This window comes from Ixodes scapularis, unplaced genomic scaffold, assembly GCF_016920785.2.
Source record: "Ixodes scapularis isolate PalLabHiFi unplaced genomic scaffold, ASM1692078v2 PGA_scaffold10__122_contigs__length_95168666, whole genome shotgun sequence".
Classification (NCBI taxonomy): Eukaryota; Metazoa; Arthropoda; class Arachnida; order Ixodida; family Ixodidae; genus Ixodes; species Ixodes scapularis.
The window spans coordinates 71,696,053-71,712,886 of NW_024609836.1; the positions used below are offsets into that span (position 1 = coordinate 71,696,053).

Genomic DNA, 16,834 nt, shown 5'->3' on the forward strand with positions numbered 1-16,834 from the left:
GACTGGGGAACGGCCTTGCTTCTTTCTTTCTTTGCATCCTCGCGGAGTCAAAGCGAGAAGAGGAGGAAGTGAGAATCGCGACGTCACGGGCTTTTTCGACCTTGTTCAAGTGCGCTCTTCTTTCACAGAAATACGACCGTCCGTTTAAGATATCGCTTTATGACTGACGCTTTTGGGCTTATAGTGCCCCGCCTAGCGCTTCCGCGTTGTTTTCCGAAATCAAAATTTCGGTTCAGCATTTCCTTAAGGCGTTGTCAGCTACACATTGCGGGGATTAGGGTACGCACGGGGCAGTACCCAAAATCCCGATGTCTAAAAGGAACGGTCCCACCGCACGATTACGCTACCGGGAGAGCATTTGCCATGCAAGGTTCCCACGTCAACTGCAACGAATACCGCAGGGTGTCTAGCGACCGGAAAAACCGGGAATCGTCAGGGAAATTTTAATTACCGGGAAAAATCGGGGAATTGTCAGGGATATTGTCAAAAAGCGAGCCCAGTCAGGGAAAATGAGTCGGAAATGCCGTTGAGTGCCCTGAGCGAAGACTTGTGTACTTGGGGCCAGAAAAATAGGCAATAAATTCTGCTTAGAGCGGAGCCCGGGCTTTACTCACCCGATGTAGAGTGTGCTACCCGATGCAGAGGGTACAGCAGACAAATCAAGTTCAAGCCTTGGATTAGATTGGATTGAGGGCACAACACTAGACTAGATCCGGTTAGAGCTACTAGATTTAGTAACAAATGGAAAAGCCGCAGACCCCAATCCAATCGAAGTCTTAAGCTGAAAGTATCTGAAAGTGTGCATTTGGCGGCCATGCTAGCATTTGGTTATTGACGTCTGTGGTTGAGCGTCGCGTTCTCATTGTGTTTTCGGAAATGGCCTCTTCACTGATGATGTCAACGGCAATGCTAGACACCCTGACACTGGTAGTAATGCTGTACTCAACGACAATCCGGACCCAACAGTGTTTATTGGAACCGGGGTTCCCAAATGCACGGTTTCAAGTTGGCGGTCGTATCTGGAACGTTCTTATAACGAATTTGACGTTTTCACCGCTTCCAGGACTGAGCCGTGACCAGGTGGACGTTTTGTGGTCGTGCCTGGCGCTAGATCCTGAGTGTGGGGACGAGCTGTTCAGCTGGCTCCTGAGCCAAGTGCGCAGCAAGGAGCAGCATGCCCTGAACGCCGACCTCTTTAGACACCTGCTGCTGCACAAGGTAGGCTTTCCAACAACATTGCATTTTGTCAGGGTGGAAGCAGAAGCGGTAGAGGAGGCCACCAGCTGGATCCAGAGTCCAGAGTTTTGCGATCATCCGCTACAAAAGGGAAGCCAGAGAAATCCAATCCAATCCAATCCCCACAAGACGATATGCTTGAGAGGAAAGGAGTGGAACTCGAATCGTGTTTGTGCGTTATTGCAAGCTGCTTTTAGCTCTTGTTTGTGATTCTCGCGATCTGTCTGGATTATTTTTCACGTCTTCTCGTACCCTCACCTAAGAGGATTTTTGAAGTGCCTTTTGAGCAAGTGGTAATTTACCCAATCCGCGCGCATAATTCCGGTTCAAATGTATCCTAAAGGCCGAATCACACGCTTGTGTTCACATAAGATTGAGATCTTGCGATCTCTTACAAGAAGAGAGAAGTCTAGAGAGCCTGGATTGAAGAGAGGGTCCATCTCGGACCACAGGGAGCATTCGAAAGTTGACGGCGGGCGCATCCTGCGCCAATCAATAGCAAGCCTGCATGTACTGCGTTTTCGTTTGGCGAGGAGGAAAACAGGCAGAAAGTCTGAGACGTCCGCAGACGACCGATGGTTCCGCCACCTTGCAGCTCTCACTGCAAGTGCAGCTCATAAACCACGCAACCCTGATCCAGTAGCTGGAACCTCTGTAATAGAGACTCTAGAGAACAGACTTGCACGCTGGCACCATCTGTGAGGTGACCGTAGAACTGCGTTTCACTAGAGTTAAGGCTTCGATGTATTTGCGAGATTGCAAAAGAGAAATGGTCGTTTATAACATTGTCAAAAGATTCTTGAGCCAAGAAAGGAAGAATGATGCAAAAAAACGAAGGAAATGTACGGAAACTGCAAGTGCTCCACGGCTGCCCGATAAATGGTTCCAGCGTATTTGTTCTCTCGTTGTAGGAGATTTTAAAGGTCATAAGCCGTTGCGAAGGTTTTGCTGGGGCGCGCTGGATGCCCTTCGTTGGTTTGGCCCGTCAAGGTGCTGAATTCTACTCAAACGTTCCCGAAATCCCCGGCGTTCCGACGACGGACTCTCTCCCGCCTCGCAGCTGCCCCAGCTGCCGGCGCCCACGACGAGCATGACGGCACTGCACCTGCTGCAGCAGCTGAGCGGAGTGGGCCGCCTGGCTCCTCCCGAGCCGCCCCCGCTGCCGGGCTCTCCCGCAGGCCGGGGACTGGCCTCCCCCAACGGCAAGGAGCCCCAAGGCGGCGTCCGGTGGCCCCTTCAGGCGAGCGGCATCGACCAGCTCTGGGAGATCGCCCTGAGGGCGCTCAGCACGGACGTCAGCATGGCCGCCATCCAGTACCTTAACAGCTTCTACCTCCACGGTGAGCGAGGGCGGCCTCTCAAATGGGTGGACGAGCCTTTGGGTTGTTCCGCCCGTGCATCGAAAGTGATTTCGAAAAGGCAGCAAACGACATCATAGGAGCCGACGGAAGTGTTGTGTCGTACTGTCGGATGTCACGATTGCGGCGGTTGGATTTTGAAGTCTCGGCAAAAAGTATGAGTGGACACTGGTTTTCTGACCCGTACGCGAGGGGGTCAGCAGGACTTTTTCAGGAGGTCCAAAGTTTGCATCGTCGAAAACGACTATATGTAATCGGAGTGCTGAACAATTCTACATTTGTTCATGCATGCATGAACGTCAACTGACCGACTTTTCTACAATATTGAACTTGTAGCTGGAGGTATCAGTGTCTGGCAGAAGTGGTTTAATATCAGTATCAAGGTGTCAGTGTTAAGTTTCAGTGTCCAGTTGAAGTGGTTCAGTAAGTGCAGAGTGACTAGATGTAAGGGGTTAATTGTCTCTGAAGTGGAGCATCATGCATTCACGAAGTCCTTAGTGCAACATTTCAGTGACGGCTCCGTTGGATGCCCTAGACACTATGTTATGCAATGGAGGAAAGTCACTTTATTTGCACATACTGACTAGGTAGAAGTGCATAAAAAGATGGTAAGGTCAGGGGTAGCATATATCTTAAAGAGTTAACGACTGTAACAACACCAAGTTTAAAGTCATTACACTATCAGTTGCAAAAAATGGAGCGAGAGAAGTAATTTCTATTTTGTCCTCTCGTGCTGGCTTCACAGCCAGGCAATTATGTACCGATAAAAAGCTAATGCACTGGTTCCTGGAGTTACTACTGTCAGACAGAACAGCTGCAGAACATTTTCCGGGAAGTCCATAAATTGCATCATCGAAGACATCTACTAACTGCCATTGTCTTCATTGCAGCTCACCAGGGTACGCTGGAGAGGGAAGAGGAGTTTGCTCAGCGCTGCATGCAGAGTTTACGCACATCCGCGGAGAGCCTGGCTGAGGTGAGTTATCCCTCGTTGCATCGGGCACTTTGTACGGATCGTGTTTGGAAGAAGACCCGGTGTTGTGTAGTTGCTGTTATTTTTTAGACTGAACCTTTGCTCGTCGGTTGTGCAGAAGCCTCAGCAGGCGGAGGAGACGACCTTGACAGTGGTCCAGCGAGCCCTGCAGCTGCTGAAACTGCACTTGGAAGCGTTTCAGCGACGGTACGCCTTCCACCTGCGGCGCTGGCAGCTGCGTGACGGCACGGGGCTCAGCCCCCACGGCGCCGCCCTACAAGACTCTCGTGGCCCCGGCAGCAAGCTCCGCGTCGTCTGCCAGCCGGCGGGGTTGCCCCACAAGGTGACCCCTCGCAACTTTCCTCTCTAACCATGGTCGTTGGCCCCTTTTAAATGTATAGCATGACACTTATGTCATGTGACGTGACCTGATGTTGCGACACATGGTCATGATTTCAGGTGTCTCCGTGATGTGACATTGCAACGTCACATCACATGACACAACATTGTGGCGTCACAGTGCAAGGGCTTTGTGAGCATATAAAACCGTCAGTGTCACCTGACGTCATGATACCACGTGACATTGTGATGTTCTGTGACACTCCTATTGTGACGCCACGTCTGCGACACCGCAATTTCGTGTCATGTGACACGACGTTGCAGTGTTAGATCACGGTGACACCTGTCATCTCATGACCATGTGACGCAATGTTGTCACGTCACATGACATCACAGTGTCATGTCGCAATGTCGGGTCACGTCACATGACGTTACAGTGTCACGTGACAGTGACATTATAGGATGTGACGTGGCATTATGACGCATGGTAATGCAATGTCCGGTGTTACCGTGATGTGACACTGCAACGTCCCGTCATATGACACAACATTGTTGTGTCACAAAAGTTGTGTCACAGAACATCACAATGTCGCGACGTACTGCGACGTATGGTGACACTGACAATTTTATATGCTTGCAAAGTCCTCATACTGTGCCCACTAAAGGAGGAGTGCAAAGCTCCTCCTTACCAAAGAGGCATCTGAAATGCGTGACTCCTGGCATACTAAATATTTCCTTTAAGAATAGTTTTTTAATTCAAATGAGACTACACAATAAAAGATGTTGTATGGGAGATAGGAGTTTGACTTGCTTACCGTCTGACCCCGAGGATAGCTCGCCTAAAAGCGAGAGAAAGTCGGACAAAGATGAGGAGTGGACTAACTTCCGGTGTGCGATCAAGAAAAATAAAAGAATTGCAGTTTTTTTTTTTGCAACGGGAAACTTTGCAACGGGACTGGGAAGCTGTCCTTCCCTGTCAGCAAAGTTTGCTTATCTCCCGCTATGCTACTAACCCCATTTCGGCCAAGGTCACCATTGGCCAGGGCACAGCACTTACTAGAAGTGGGCTTATCTTTCGGCATTTTTCAAAGAAATACCAAATCGTATCAAGAATAAAAATGGGTTATCTTTCAGGATATTACGGACATCATTTGCCGAAATGCCTCAGTGTTCGAAGGCCACAGATTTTATGCGAAATAAAAGTTTTCACTCTATTGTGCCGAAGGGATGTGAAGTGAAATTTGTTAGGGAGATTTAACATTAGATGTATGTGTAATGTGCAATCTTTCAGCTCTCTAGGACAATTTTACATACTTGCATAAGAAGCTGTGTAATCTTTTGTTACGAAATCTATGATATGCAAATGGAGCTATTAATAAGCACCATTTTGATGGCAGGAATATGAACTCTCGGATGTGGGACTTCGAGCTATCTAGTTTTTATAACACAAATGTAAATATTTCAGGAAGTGTGATTACCTGAAGATATGAGATGCATATCTGTCCTATGTAAATTTTTTAAAACTAAATTGTTTTTTTTTTTAATGAGGACTTCAACTTAAAATAAAGCACCACGTGTCCCAAGTAACATTCAGGCTCTTTAAATCGACCGCAAAATTCGGTTTCTTAACCTATCGCGCTAAGATTTTGTGCAGCGATGCCCACAGGTGGTGCATTTTTCCTGTAAAATTTGCAAAAAGTGAACTTACCTGAGGAAAAAGTAAGAAAAAAAAAAAGGCTTAACTCCTATGGAAGCGCAGCAAAGCTTCTGGTCTTCAAACAGAAGGACACCCTATTGATTGAAGACTGGTGGCGCTTTGCTGGGTTTCCATAAAAGTTAAGCCTTTTTCTTTTTTTACTTTTTTCCTCAGGTAAGTTTGCTCTTTGCAAATTTTACAGAAAAAATTCACCACATGTGGGAAACACTACACAAAATCTTAGCGCGATAGGTTAAGAAACCGAATTTTGCGGTCGGTATAAAGAGCCTGGCCGCCATTTGAGACACCCGATAGATATCCCGATTCCCCAGTGAATTTCAGTTCAGAAACATATTGATTGTGGTGTCAGAATACTTTTACCTTCGAACAAAAGCTTCCTTCATATGAAATTTGTAGCAAGAAGTGGAACTGAGAAAAATTCATTCAAACATTGAACTCCTTTACTTTGCTACTGCCTCACAATTTGTTGAAAATATTTGGCATCAACGTAACTATTTGGCGTATGGGTATCAAATTTGGTGTAAGTGTGTATAATTAGTTTCTAAAACCGAAAACCTCAAAATTGGAAAATGAATTTTTTCAAAAATATTTAAAATTGAGGCCCATGTCTCTGCTTAAACGAGGCGTACCTGTTATACGATTAGCTGTCTCTTATCAGGAGAACCAAAGTTAGCGCACGCTTTGCGTCAGATTTGGTGTTGGCGCACACTTTGCGTTAGATTTCGAATCTTCTTTTTGTCCTCGTCTGTTCCATTCTCGACTGCAGCAGCGGTGCTCGAAGGCCATTGTTCTTTAAATGACTCTGGTTGTGGCATGTGCTTTGTATTTGCTTCCCACAGGGCACCCTTGAGCTGCAGAGCTGGGACCTAGTGGGGGACCTGAGGGCGGAGGTGGGACACTGGTGGGAGGGCCTGCAGCAGCAGGGGGCCACCCAGGACAGCCCCTCCTGCCAGCCGGGGCTGCTGCGCATGATCACCCAGGGCCAGGAGCTCACGGCGGACCTGGATGAGAAGCCCCTGGCGGACTTGGGCTTCAAGGACCTACAGGTGGGAGGCTGCTCGGTTTCGTGAGGCTATGTCTCATTATGGGAGGCTTGTAGCATCTTATAAAAGGTGTGTTACGTCTTACGAGAGGTTAGTGAATTGTAGCATCTTGTGAGAAGTGTCTAACATATTACGAGAGGTCTGTTGCACTTTATAGAATAGAACATCTTGATGTCACAGTGTCTCCAGACCACATAAATCGATGTTGGTGTCACGTGAGCATGTGACTTGACGCCGTAGTGCCACATGACCACGTAATTTGATGCCACAGTACTATCTGATGTCAAGGTGTTGCATGATCAGATAAGTTGACGTCACAATGTCACAGTATCACGTGACATCACTTGATGTTACGTGACACCGTGATGCCTGACAATTTCATATGACATCATAGTGTTACATGACGCCAATGTGACGTCGCAAGACATGATCACGGAATCGGTGTCATGTGACCACCGTCCGTTTAATTTAGCACGAAAACATTGTATGCTACGCTATAACGGCCCATCAACTCCACACAATGCAAAATTCAGTCTTTATACATAGGAGATCTAGGTGACTAATTTTTTGTTTTGTTCCGCAGCTGGTGTTTGTGTCGGTGGGGGCGGCCAGGCAGCGCCGGAGGGCGGGGCCGGGCGCTCCGGAGCCGGCAAGCCTGCTGCCTTGCCCGCCGAGGGAGAGGCTACCCACCCTGGTGCTGCTGAGGCCCGCCTATCTCGAGTGTCTCTTCTCCCTCATGCAGCTGCTGGGCAACGTGCACACGCGCAACAAGGCGGGGGTGAGCTCCGCTCAGAAGACGCCTCTCGTCTTGCGTTGGACGTGCTTGCCGCAAAACACCGAGCGAGCTCCTGCTTGAAATTCGGAGACTTCCGAATTGCGTATGACTAGGCGGAAAGATTTTGCAGAATTTGCGCGATTGAAGCTCCGCGCTATTTATGAGAATTGGTCGCTTATAACATGTCAAAACTATTTCGAGCCTACGGTAAAAGAATGGCAAATAAGAAATTTGAAAGGGCATGTAGATCAATAGTGTTTCCAGGGCAACCTGCCAGATGCTGTCGGTGTGCCAGTGTGCTGTGTTGCTGTAAGCGGTCATGAGTGGTTGCAGTGCAGTCGGCCCCGCTCAAATTGAACAAACAGTCAATGTTTTAATTAGGTCAAGTTAGCCTAAGGCGGGAGTCCTCAAACTTTTCAATATGCAGGGACACCTATCTCTCATTGTTGATAGCCGAGAAACCGTTCCTGGCCTCACTATTGACGCACTAAAGCCGCGCGGATTCCCACAGACCTTGGGAGCAGTAGTGAACGTGCTAAGGAATATTTGTCACATGGTCATGCATCAATGGATAGCTCAGATCTTTTAAGACGGTGCTTAAGCTGGACAACACTTTACTGAAGGACAGGAACGGCAGAGCTGGGGAACCCTTGAGTGTATCCCAGGGGACCCCTGGGTTTCCGGGGAATCAGTTTAGGAAGCCACGGCCTAGCAGTTTCAATGCCCAATTCCTCTTTACGAGAGCCAGGTTTTTAAGCGGGTTTCACGTGAACACCGTCTCGCTCGCAGGAGATGGTGCTACACACCAAGGCCCAGGTGCTCTCCCGAAGGGTGTGGGAGATCCTGACCATGCTGCCTACGTCACCGGCGGTGCTGCGCCAGTTCATTCAGGTGGCCCAGGTGAGTCATTGCCTGCCGAACGGAACGTCATCTCATTTAGTAATGTACGTGCGACTAGGGAACATTTGTGACATAGCCACGCATCAACGAATGGCTCGGAGCTTTTCAAGTAGTCATCGGACCAAGACTCGGGCGGGTGTGGCGAAGGAAATTTGGCAGCACGGGCAAACCTTGGATTGTGTTGCTCGCAGTTAAAAGATTTGTAACGAACTCTGTGCTATCTGGTCTCTTTTTCAGGAGCCCGAGGGAGCGGCTGCCGCATTGCACGCCCTACTGAATCCCGAAGAGCCCCAGAAGCTGATGTACTCCCTTCAGATCGTGGAGTCCCTGCGGCAACGCAGCGCTGCTCGGTCGGCCTCCTTACAGGTGAGCTCTCGCCACTCCACTTGCCGACAAGTTTTTGTCTTGGCTGGGTTTGTCGAAATGTTTTTCCTAAACAATACGCAATTTTAGAAACAACGTTTCGACTCTGCTTGAAATGTTGTCTCTCAAATTAAGTAAATCACCAGCCTTGGAGATCACGGAGCCGGTCTGACTCTCCGACCAAAATGTAGCTTACCGCGATACTTCGCACAAAGCCGACGGAGGCAGAGCGTGTCGTGCGATTAAGCCAACCCTTTTTCGATCTGTTTGAACCTGTTGTGTCTGTTTTCCCTTTATGCTGTTGGGGTAATCCGTTAGGAAATAAGACATGAAAACATGATGCATTCTGTGTTAGTCGACTTTATGCAAAGTACGAAGGTCAGTTATAATTTCTTCCTTTTGTCATTTTTATTTTGTTAATAGTTTGTTATAATTTCTTCCTTGTCCATCTTGCCTTACCTCGATACTTGATCGTATGAAGTCGACCGGCGCAGAATGCGTAATTTTTGTCACGTCTCGTTCCCTGACCCAGATGTTCTCAAGCTTATGGATCTCGAGGAACATTAGTGTGCATGCTAGAAAGTGTTTGGCTCATAGTTACGTTCCAGTGAGTGGCTCAGATCTGTGTCACCCAGTGATGCATAACTATGAGCCAATCCCTCCCTAGTATGTGAAATATTGTTTATAAGGCCCGTAAGCTTCTAAATGCCGAGTCCAGAAAGGTTCCTTTGAGATTGAAAAGTTTCAGAACCCATGCTTTAACGCATTGCCCCAAAAGCCTAACGGGCAGTAGGATGAGACGGGTCAAAATCAATTCAAACGGATCCAATACAAAGCGCAAGTTTGTCTGCCTCTTTTGCAGGTGTTGGGGTGACGTCAGAATGCCGAGCTCTAATTGGCTCTGATTGAAGAATAGTGAGCAGACTTCAAGGCAGCCTGCTTTGAGATCTACCTACTATCCTTCAATCAGAGCCAATGAGAGATTGGCATTCTGATGTCACCACGACCCCTCCAAAAAAAGCAGACAAACTTGCGTCCTGTATTGGGTTGACACAAACTGACGACACATTCTGCGACTGTCGGCTCCACGCGAAGCATCGAGGTGTTTTTTGTCGCCTGGAGAGTGAGGGTTGCACGCCCCGGGGGTGACCGCACCTTGTGCCTGCAGGCCGCCTCTTGTTCGAGTTCCCCCGCCACAAATGGCCTCGGGAGCGACAGCAACGACTTGTCTTTCTCCGGAGCCCTGGGCCAAACTTGGGCAGACAAGGTGCCTGCTCTTTCACTCTCTCTCTCTGTCTTTTGTTCCTCTGTGTGTACATTGTCGAGGAGCCCGCTCCTCTCTCTTTTTTGTCTTTTGTTCCTTCGTGTGTTCGTTTACTTATAGGCTTTTTGCTAAGTTACTTAAGCATCACGTGTTGGCGTCTTTACTAGTGACTGCTATAAAGCAGAAGCCTAAAACAATTTCATCTTGTACATGCATTCCTCAACGCCTCATTTTGGGTATTTACTTCAAATCTTTTATACGGGGAAGGCGAGCGCGTGCGGCGTGTAGAGTCACATTCCCACCATTCTCCCTGATGCTTGGGTAATTTAGCAATGGGTCTATTGTGTGCTGGTAGAGATGGTTCTATTACTAAAAGATGGGGTGTTGGCATCCTCTCTGTGAGCAGTTTGTGGAGTGTGGCGGACTTCGACACCTGTTCGACATCTTCCTGTCCGGAGTGCTGCACCCTCACGAAGCAGAACAGTGGAACGAGGCAAGTCTTTTTTTCTCAATTCCACTTTTTGGCATAATTTCACTTAATAAATTTATCGTTTCAGTACGAAACTAACGCCACACTCGTCCCCAAAGGGGGACATGTGTGGTGTTTCCCAAAGGTCATGCTAACGGATTCTCTAAGAATCGACCAATATATCTTCCTGTCATTTTTTCGTCCCTTTTTTGTACTCTCTGCCTGTCAGAGTACATCGATACCCTTGGATACTGTCGTCCATATCACTCGTGGAAAGAACCGCATCCATTGTTTTAACTATGCACGCACATCACAGCCCTTGCACTGTTACTACGGAAACCTGGAGCGAAGAAAAATTGGCGACGGCAGAGCGGCAACTGTGCATGTACGGTATGCACAGTGGCGTCACAAGGGGGGGAGGGAGGGGGGGATCGTGGCACGCCACGATAGAAAGGGGTGGGGGGGGGGGGGGGGGTGGCAGCAGGGTATCACTTTGGGTGCCGCTGACATAAAGCTGCTAATGAGCTGCTTTATTGCGAGGAATTTAACTGTCTTTTGAGGTGTCTACCAAAATTGGAGCATGCCTCGATCATATCTGATAAACGTGGAGACACGCTGTGTGTGTCATGTGACTCGACATCAAGTTTGGCTGTCATGTGACATCACAGTGTCATGAAACACGGTGTCGCGTGACATCAGTGTCACTAAACATCACGGTGTCATGTGACGTCATCGTGTCACTTGACAGTGTTGCGCGACGCTGTGTCACGTGAAGTCACGGTGCCGCGCGACGTTACTGTGCCACGTGATGTAGGGTGTCGCATAATGCCCCGAGTTACGTTCCCTCAAGGCTACGTGAAAAAACACGAAAACCCCTAGGAGCTACGCATTTAGATTGTGAATACGTACCTTGGCTAGGGGATTCCTTCCCAGCCAGGCACGTGAGTCACAATAAAGAGGCTTAGAACGACTGGCAACTGCTGCAGTGGGCGGAGGACTGCCTGGCCTGCCTGCTGCGGGTGCTCTACCAGCTCGGGGTGGAGGGCAGCGGCGGGGAGAGCCCCGGCACCCGGTCCCCGGACGCCCCAGACCTGGTCCTGGAGCAGCCTCGCAAGCGGCCCCGGCGCCAGCGGCGGTCGGGCCCCGACAGGCTCGTCGTGCCCAGGCTCGGACAGGTGAGTGCGCCGCCATGCTGGCGGGGACTATGCCAGAAGGACGCAGTTCCCAAGTCTTTCGGGGAGTGGGGACATTTCGGCGATCATTGTTTATCGCTCTAGTCGCCGACAGGATTAGAGCGGCGGAGAGGCCTCTTCGTAGTTTGCGCACAACATATCTTCCGATTCTCTAGTCCCTGGTTTTTGTCAGCGTGATCAAGCTCATGTAATGAACTTTGATGCGAAAGGATTAACTGTCCAATGGAACGAGCTGACGTCATCAGCTTTGAAGCCGGGCCAAACGGCACCTTAAGGGGGGACGCGGGTCCTAAAAATGCAAAAAATCGCGAAAAAGTTCATTTTTCAGAAATCCTGTATTTGGGTGCCTTACATATCCAAGCACCTCTCTTCAAAATATTATAGCGTAATTCAAACTCAAAGTATAAAAAAAACAATAATTACGTCGCGCGGAACGCGCTAAAAATCTTCCCGAAAGAGGAAACTGATGTCAAAACGCGCGCCCTCCGCGCGCCGCCGGTGCGCGCCCGTTTGCGGCCATTTTGGTCTTGTTCGAAAGCTTGCTTCTTTGTCTACATTTTTGGCGCCATTAAAAATGGCGTCCGCCCGGGGAAAGCACAGAATACCGCGTTTCCCCAGAGAAAGAAACCGAGCTACCGATCGGCTAAGAAGCACGGGCCGCAGCGAGCGCTGTCGCTATTGGCCGAAGCGCATGCCTCCTCTCCTGAAATATGTCATTCTCCTCCCTCCTCTCCTTCCTCGCGGCGCGGAAGCAGTCGAGAGCAGCCGATATCGTTGTTTGTCGTCTGCTAGCGGTTGCGTTTTGAAACTTCAAGCACGTTATTTTTCGGCGTTCGCCTGCTTTGTTTAGCTCGACGTCTTTAGGAGACATCGGTAGTGATCGCGATGCCTAGCGTGAAGCTTTCAACGCAGCGTGCGTACGGCAAGCGGAAGCGTCGGGCGTAGAACAAGAACTTCGCTCGCATCGCCAGTTGCGTTGCTTGCGGCGGACATGCGGCAAGGTGTCAGCAGCTGCATCGTCTTCCGAGGTGCCCGCCCCTGATGTGAGCAACGAAGAAGACGACGGCTTTGACCCTGGTGCGTCACGACTCGACTCGCATTTCTACACGGCAAGCGAAACTGCTCAACGTGCGGCGCGGGCTGACGAGATGAAGCAGGATTTGACCGCAAAGAAGTCTGCCACACAACGGAAGTTTGACCTCCTCAATGTCGCTGTCCAGGATAAAGAGACAGATTTCGGCACGCAATTAGTGATCGTGGATTTGAGCGGCATGAACGTGTTCTTCGCGACCGCCAAATGTGAGCAGTGCGGAATGGCCGCGCCCATTCACAAGCCGGTGCTTTGAAAACGTCCCCACGTCCCCTAAAAAAGCCCTTCTGAGGGCTAACCAATTGTTGCATATGGGTCTGCTTCCCCTACCCGTGTCTCTCCCTTAGTATGAAGTTCAAACCAAAGGCATTCCACCCATCTAAAGCTTCAATGTTGTTAGTTATGCATACCCAAATTTCAAAGTCGATTTTCTCAGCTTCGTTTTTTTCAGCCTCTTCTCCGGCCAGGAAGGCTTTTTGATTCACTTGCGCTCAACCGATTTTCATAAACTTGGTACCATATTCTTTGGAATGAACTAGACTGCAAGCTAAAGCTATTTTTATTATGATATTTTGTGGTATATAACACTGGCATTTCATTATTAGACATTGTTATAGCCCCTATTGTATGTCTTCTATTCACTTTAATTTTTTTACATGTTTATATGGTGCTAAAGAAATAAAAATAGCTTTAGCTTGTATGGCATTTCTTTAGGAAGCAATTAATACCTTTTTTTCATTAAAATTCTAATAAGAAGGTTTTTTAAAACTTTTCCTGAAACTAGCTAATTAATATTTTATTTTGTTGATAACTTTTGACAAAGCAGAGATATCTGAAATCTGATTGCAGTTATGAAATCAGCACAATAAACTACATGCCTGCACAAAAAATCATTGAGATAGACCAATAAACAAAAAATAGTTTTTAAGAACCCACTTCCTCCCTTAACTCCTTTCTCCAAGTGAAGCCGGCTCCCAGCTTTGAAACCACGCAAAAAACCTAGCTAAACGGCACTTAGTTACCCCAATCCCAAAGGACCGGGGTGAAGCTGATGGATTTCGGCTTCGGTCCCATTGGCTGGCCCGTGTCATAGTTTCAAGAAACGATGCTCCCATTGGCCACTGCGCGGCAGTTTCAACAACTGCCATCCCACGGTGCTGCGTGTCCACGCCGTCAGCGCGCCAGTAACACGAAGCATGCAAGGCCAGAGCGGCAAAGAGATCCAAGGAAAGCATGCGCTCTGCCGTCGACGCAAATATGCCGCAGACGAAACAAGGCGGCGGAACAATGACATGCGTGCTTTTTCATTCAGAACTGATAAGAAGTGCTTAGGTGCACCTCGAGCCTTTCACGTTACTAAGTGAATGTGGACGATCAGACGAATGAGTGTGAGTTATGTAATAAAGGACAAGAATTCAAAATAGATATAGTACGGTCGAGCCCGATTATGTCAGGCCTGGGTATTTTGAAATGTTGTTTTATTAAGGCGAAGGCCTTGTATGTCTCTTCATTCAGTCGACCTTCAGAAAACACGTCGGCGACACAAAAGATAGCAGAACGAAAGGTACCAATGAAACGGCGCCAAAAGTGCGTCGTCAGAGAGCGCGCTGTTTTCGGAGGTTCGCTATCCCATTTACGTGACCACTCGAGCGAATTAGAGGCAATAAAATTAAGGAGGCTGACAAAGCGAATTAAGAGGAATCGAATAGAAGTAAATCATGTGTCTGTCTTTAATGCATCGACGCTTGGGCTTTTGCCTTCAGGTCGTCTTGGAGATAACATAAGAGGCCCTGTGGAGTTTTTTTATAACCGTCATGAAATTTAGTGTAAAGATTCTGGAGGTCTCAAAGGGGTACGATGCGTCCGGATAGGAGGCTGACCGCGAACCCTCCACCCCGCGGTGGATCAGGGTCACCACTACGACGGGTTCGACTGCTGGCAGCACCTGCCAGCTGGAACTCACGAAGGGAGTGCATTGACACGCAGAATAGAGGGACACCCTGTGGCTTATTGGCTCCGGTTAAATACAGACAGAATAAGACTAGTAACGACAAGAGGGAGGGGGTCCTTACCTTGCCATACTTTCCCGAGAGCCTGGTCGGAGATATGGCAGCAGAACACGTGGCAGCATGTTCGATCAGTTTCAAGTCAGCAGAACAGTCCCCCCAGCGTGGCCAGAGGACGCGCTCTCTCTTTCTCTCTCTCGCTGGCGGCTCCAACCTCGTCCCCGGCAGGCACGCGAGCCCGTGAGATGGAAGTTCCCTATCTCCCCTCGAACGGGTGGGACATGGGCGGAGGAGTGTCGTGAGTAGACAACCAAGATGGCTGCCTCTTTTGGCCACGACAAGACACACAGGCAGCTCCCGACGTCACTCCAAAGTTGCTCGTTCTGACTGTCTTATGGGTGAAGAATGAGTTGCTTTTTTATGCGTCCTCTTTCAATTTTTTCTTCAATATTTTTATTATTTTCGCGCTGTTGAGATGACGGCTATGTGCGTGCGTTGGTGCAACGAGGTGCACGCTCAAGCGACAGCGCCCGCGGTTCCTGACAACGGCGCTTTAACAAGGTTCTGCTGTATTTAGCAGTTCTTGGATGCTCCGTTTGATAAGCTCTTGTTTGTCACCACGTTCGGTATAAGTAGAGACGCACCAAAAGTTTGACTGGAGCTCAAGTTAACATGCTTTTGCATGTAGAATTACCGACGTATCAAACTGTTTTATGATTACCTTTGAATTGGACGTATCCGGGTTCAACTGTACTGCTCAGAATTTTAGAAAAACGTTTCACGACCCCATAAAGTCTGGACGCGGCCTACGCTACGAGCTGATCGGACCATTGAGACGGCGTCAAAAGCATGCCATCATGGTGTTTGTCGCGTTTCTTTAAGTGTTCCATCCTCGCCGAACCAATCATAAACTGAAAAGGCCCAGTGACTCTCACGTTTGACGCTGCTTGATTGGTTCCATTAGCTCGTAGCGTCTGCTGCATCTGTATTTAAGCCGAAAAGAAGTACAGTGAAACCCGTTAAGAATGAACCCACGTACAGCGAATTATTGTCGATATCGAACTCACGGAAAATTGAAATAAAAATGCATGTAAAAAGTATGTTTTATAACAAACAACATATTGTCTATATCAAACTTTTTCCCCCGGGAAGGCTTCCAAAAACGCGCAGACAATTGTCGTCTAGCCTGTCTTTTCCCCAAAAAAGAAGTATGAAAGAAAGAAAATTCCACAAGCTCAAGTTGCGAACAAAATTGAGCGAATCAGCGATTCAGAAGGGGGGAAGCTAAAAAAATAGTCTGCACGCACGCGCAGAAAAAAAATCTTTTCATCCCAAAGCGTACAAACTCTGCATGCATTTAAAAAAAAAGAAAAAAAAAAACTTTCCAGCGCCGTGTTACAAGGCAAAACTGAAGAGATGAGAAAGAAAGAAAAGCTCTTCGCCTTACAACAAACTCATCGCGGAAATTCAATCTAAATTTCCACCAGCTCGCCTGCGCACTCACTACAATATCATCAATCTAAATGTTTTTTGCTATATCGAACTACTTGATATATCGAACTGATCGCAGCGTTTCCTGCTGTTTGTTATATACGGGTTTGACTGTATAGCCACGTCTGGAAAAGCACTCTCTTACTGGAAGAGTGTCACCCTAGCGCTTCGTAGGCGTTTCAGCCGAACTCGCGTCCGGAGCGATTGATGGCGAGTTTCTCCCGAATGCTGACTTAGCACTCAAGTCTAATTTGTAGCTTGCACCAATCTCTGGTAAATGACGTAAAAGATTAGCACTACGGCCATATTATTTACAAGATGTTGAGGGAGCGCCCTCTCGCATGTCGGATGTGCAGGAGGCAAAGGGGAAGAGGGCAGGCGTGTGTTTCGGAGAAACTGGGGAAACGCGAAATCGTAGCGTGAGAGCTGAGGCGCGCAACTGCAATGGACACAAACTTAGCATTTCAGACTTGCCGTAGTGCCAGCATTGGCTGGTGCTTTGGCGAGAGTGGAACGCTTTGCGTTTTTGTCTCAGCGGCGCAAACATTGTTGCACTACGCGCCGCAATGTTTGCTGCCTTCGAAGCACGAAGCGCCTACAAAGTTCTTCAGTGCAAC

The 16,834-nt window shown here is 48.5% G+C and overlaps 1 protein-coding gene across 1 annotated transcript in view; it reads left to right on the forward strand.

Moving 5' to 3' along the window:
• Nucleotides 1–16,834, forward strand: part of LOC8031762 (ubiquitin carboxyl-terminal hydrolase 34) — a 101,134-nt gene that overhangs the window by 30,630 nt on the left and 53,670 nt on the right. The window contains exons 21-31 of the mRNA XM_042288594.1: nt 1,064–1,218; nt 2,297–2,576; nt 3,485–3,570; nt 3,686–3,910; nt 6,463–6,669; nt 7,250–7,444; nt 8,231–8,341; nt 8,579–8,707; nt 9,873–9,971; nt 10,375–10,461; nt 11,424–11,612. Of these exons, the coding sequence (XP_042144528.1) occupies nt 1,064–1,218; nt 2,297–2,576; nt 3,485–3,570; nt 3,686–3,910; nt 6,463–6,669; nt 7,250–7,444; nt 8,231–8,341; nt 8,579–8,707; nt 9,873–9,971; nt 10,375–10,461; nt 11,424–11,612 (1,763 nt within the window). The remainder of the gene's footprint in view (nt 1–1,063; nt 1,219–2,296; nt 2,577–3,484; nt 3,571–3,685; nt 3,911–6,462; nt 6,670–7,249; nt 7,445–8,230; nt 8,342–8,578; nt 8,708–9,872; nt 9,972–10,374; nt 10,462–11,423; nt 11,613–16,834) is intronic.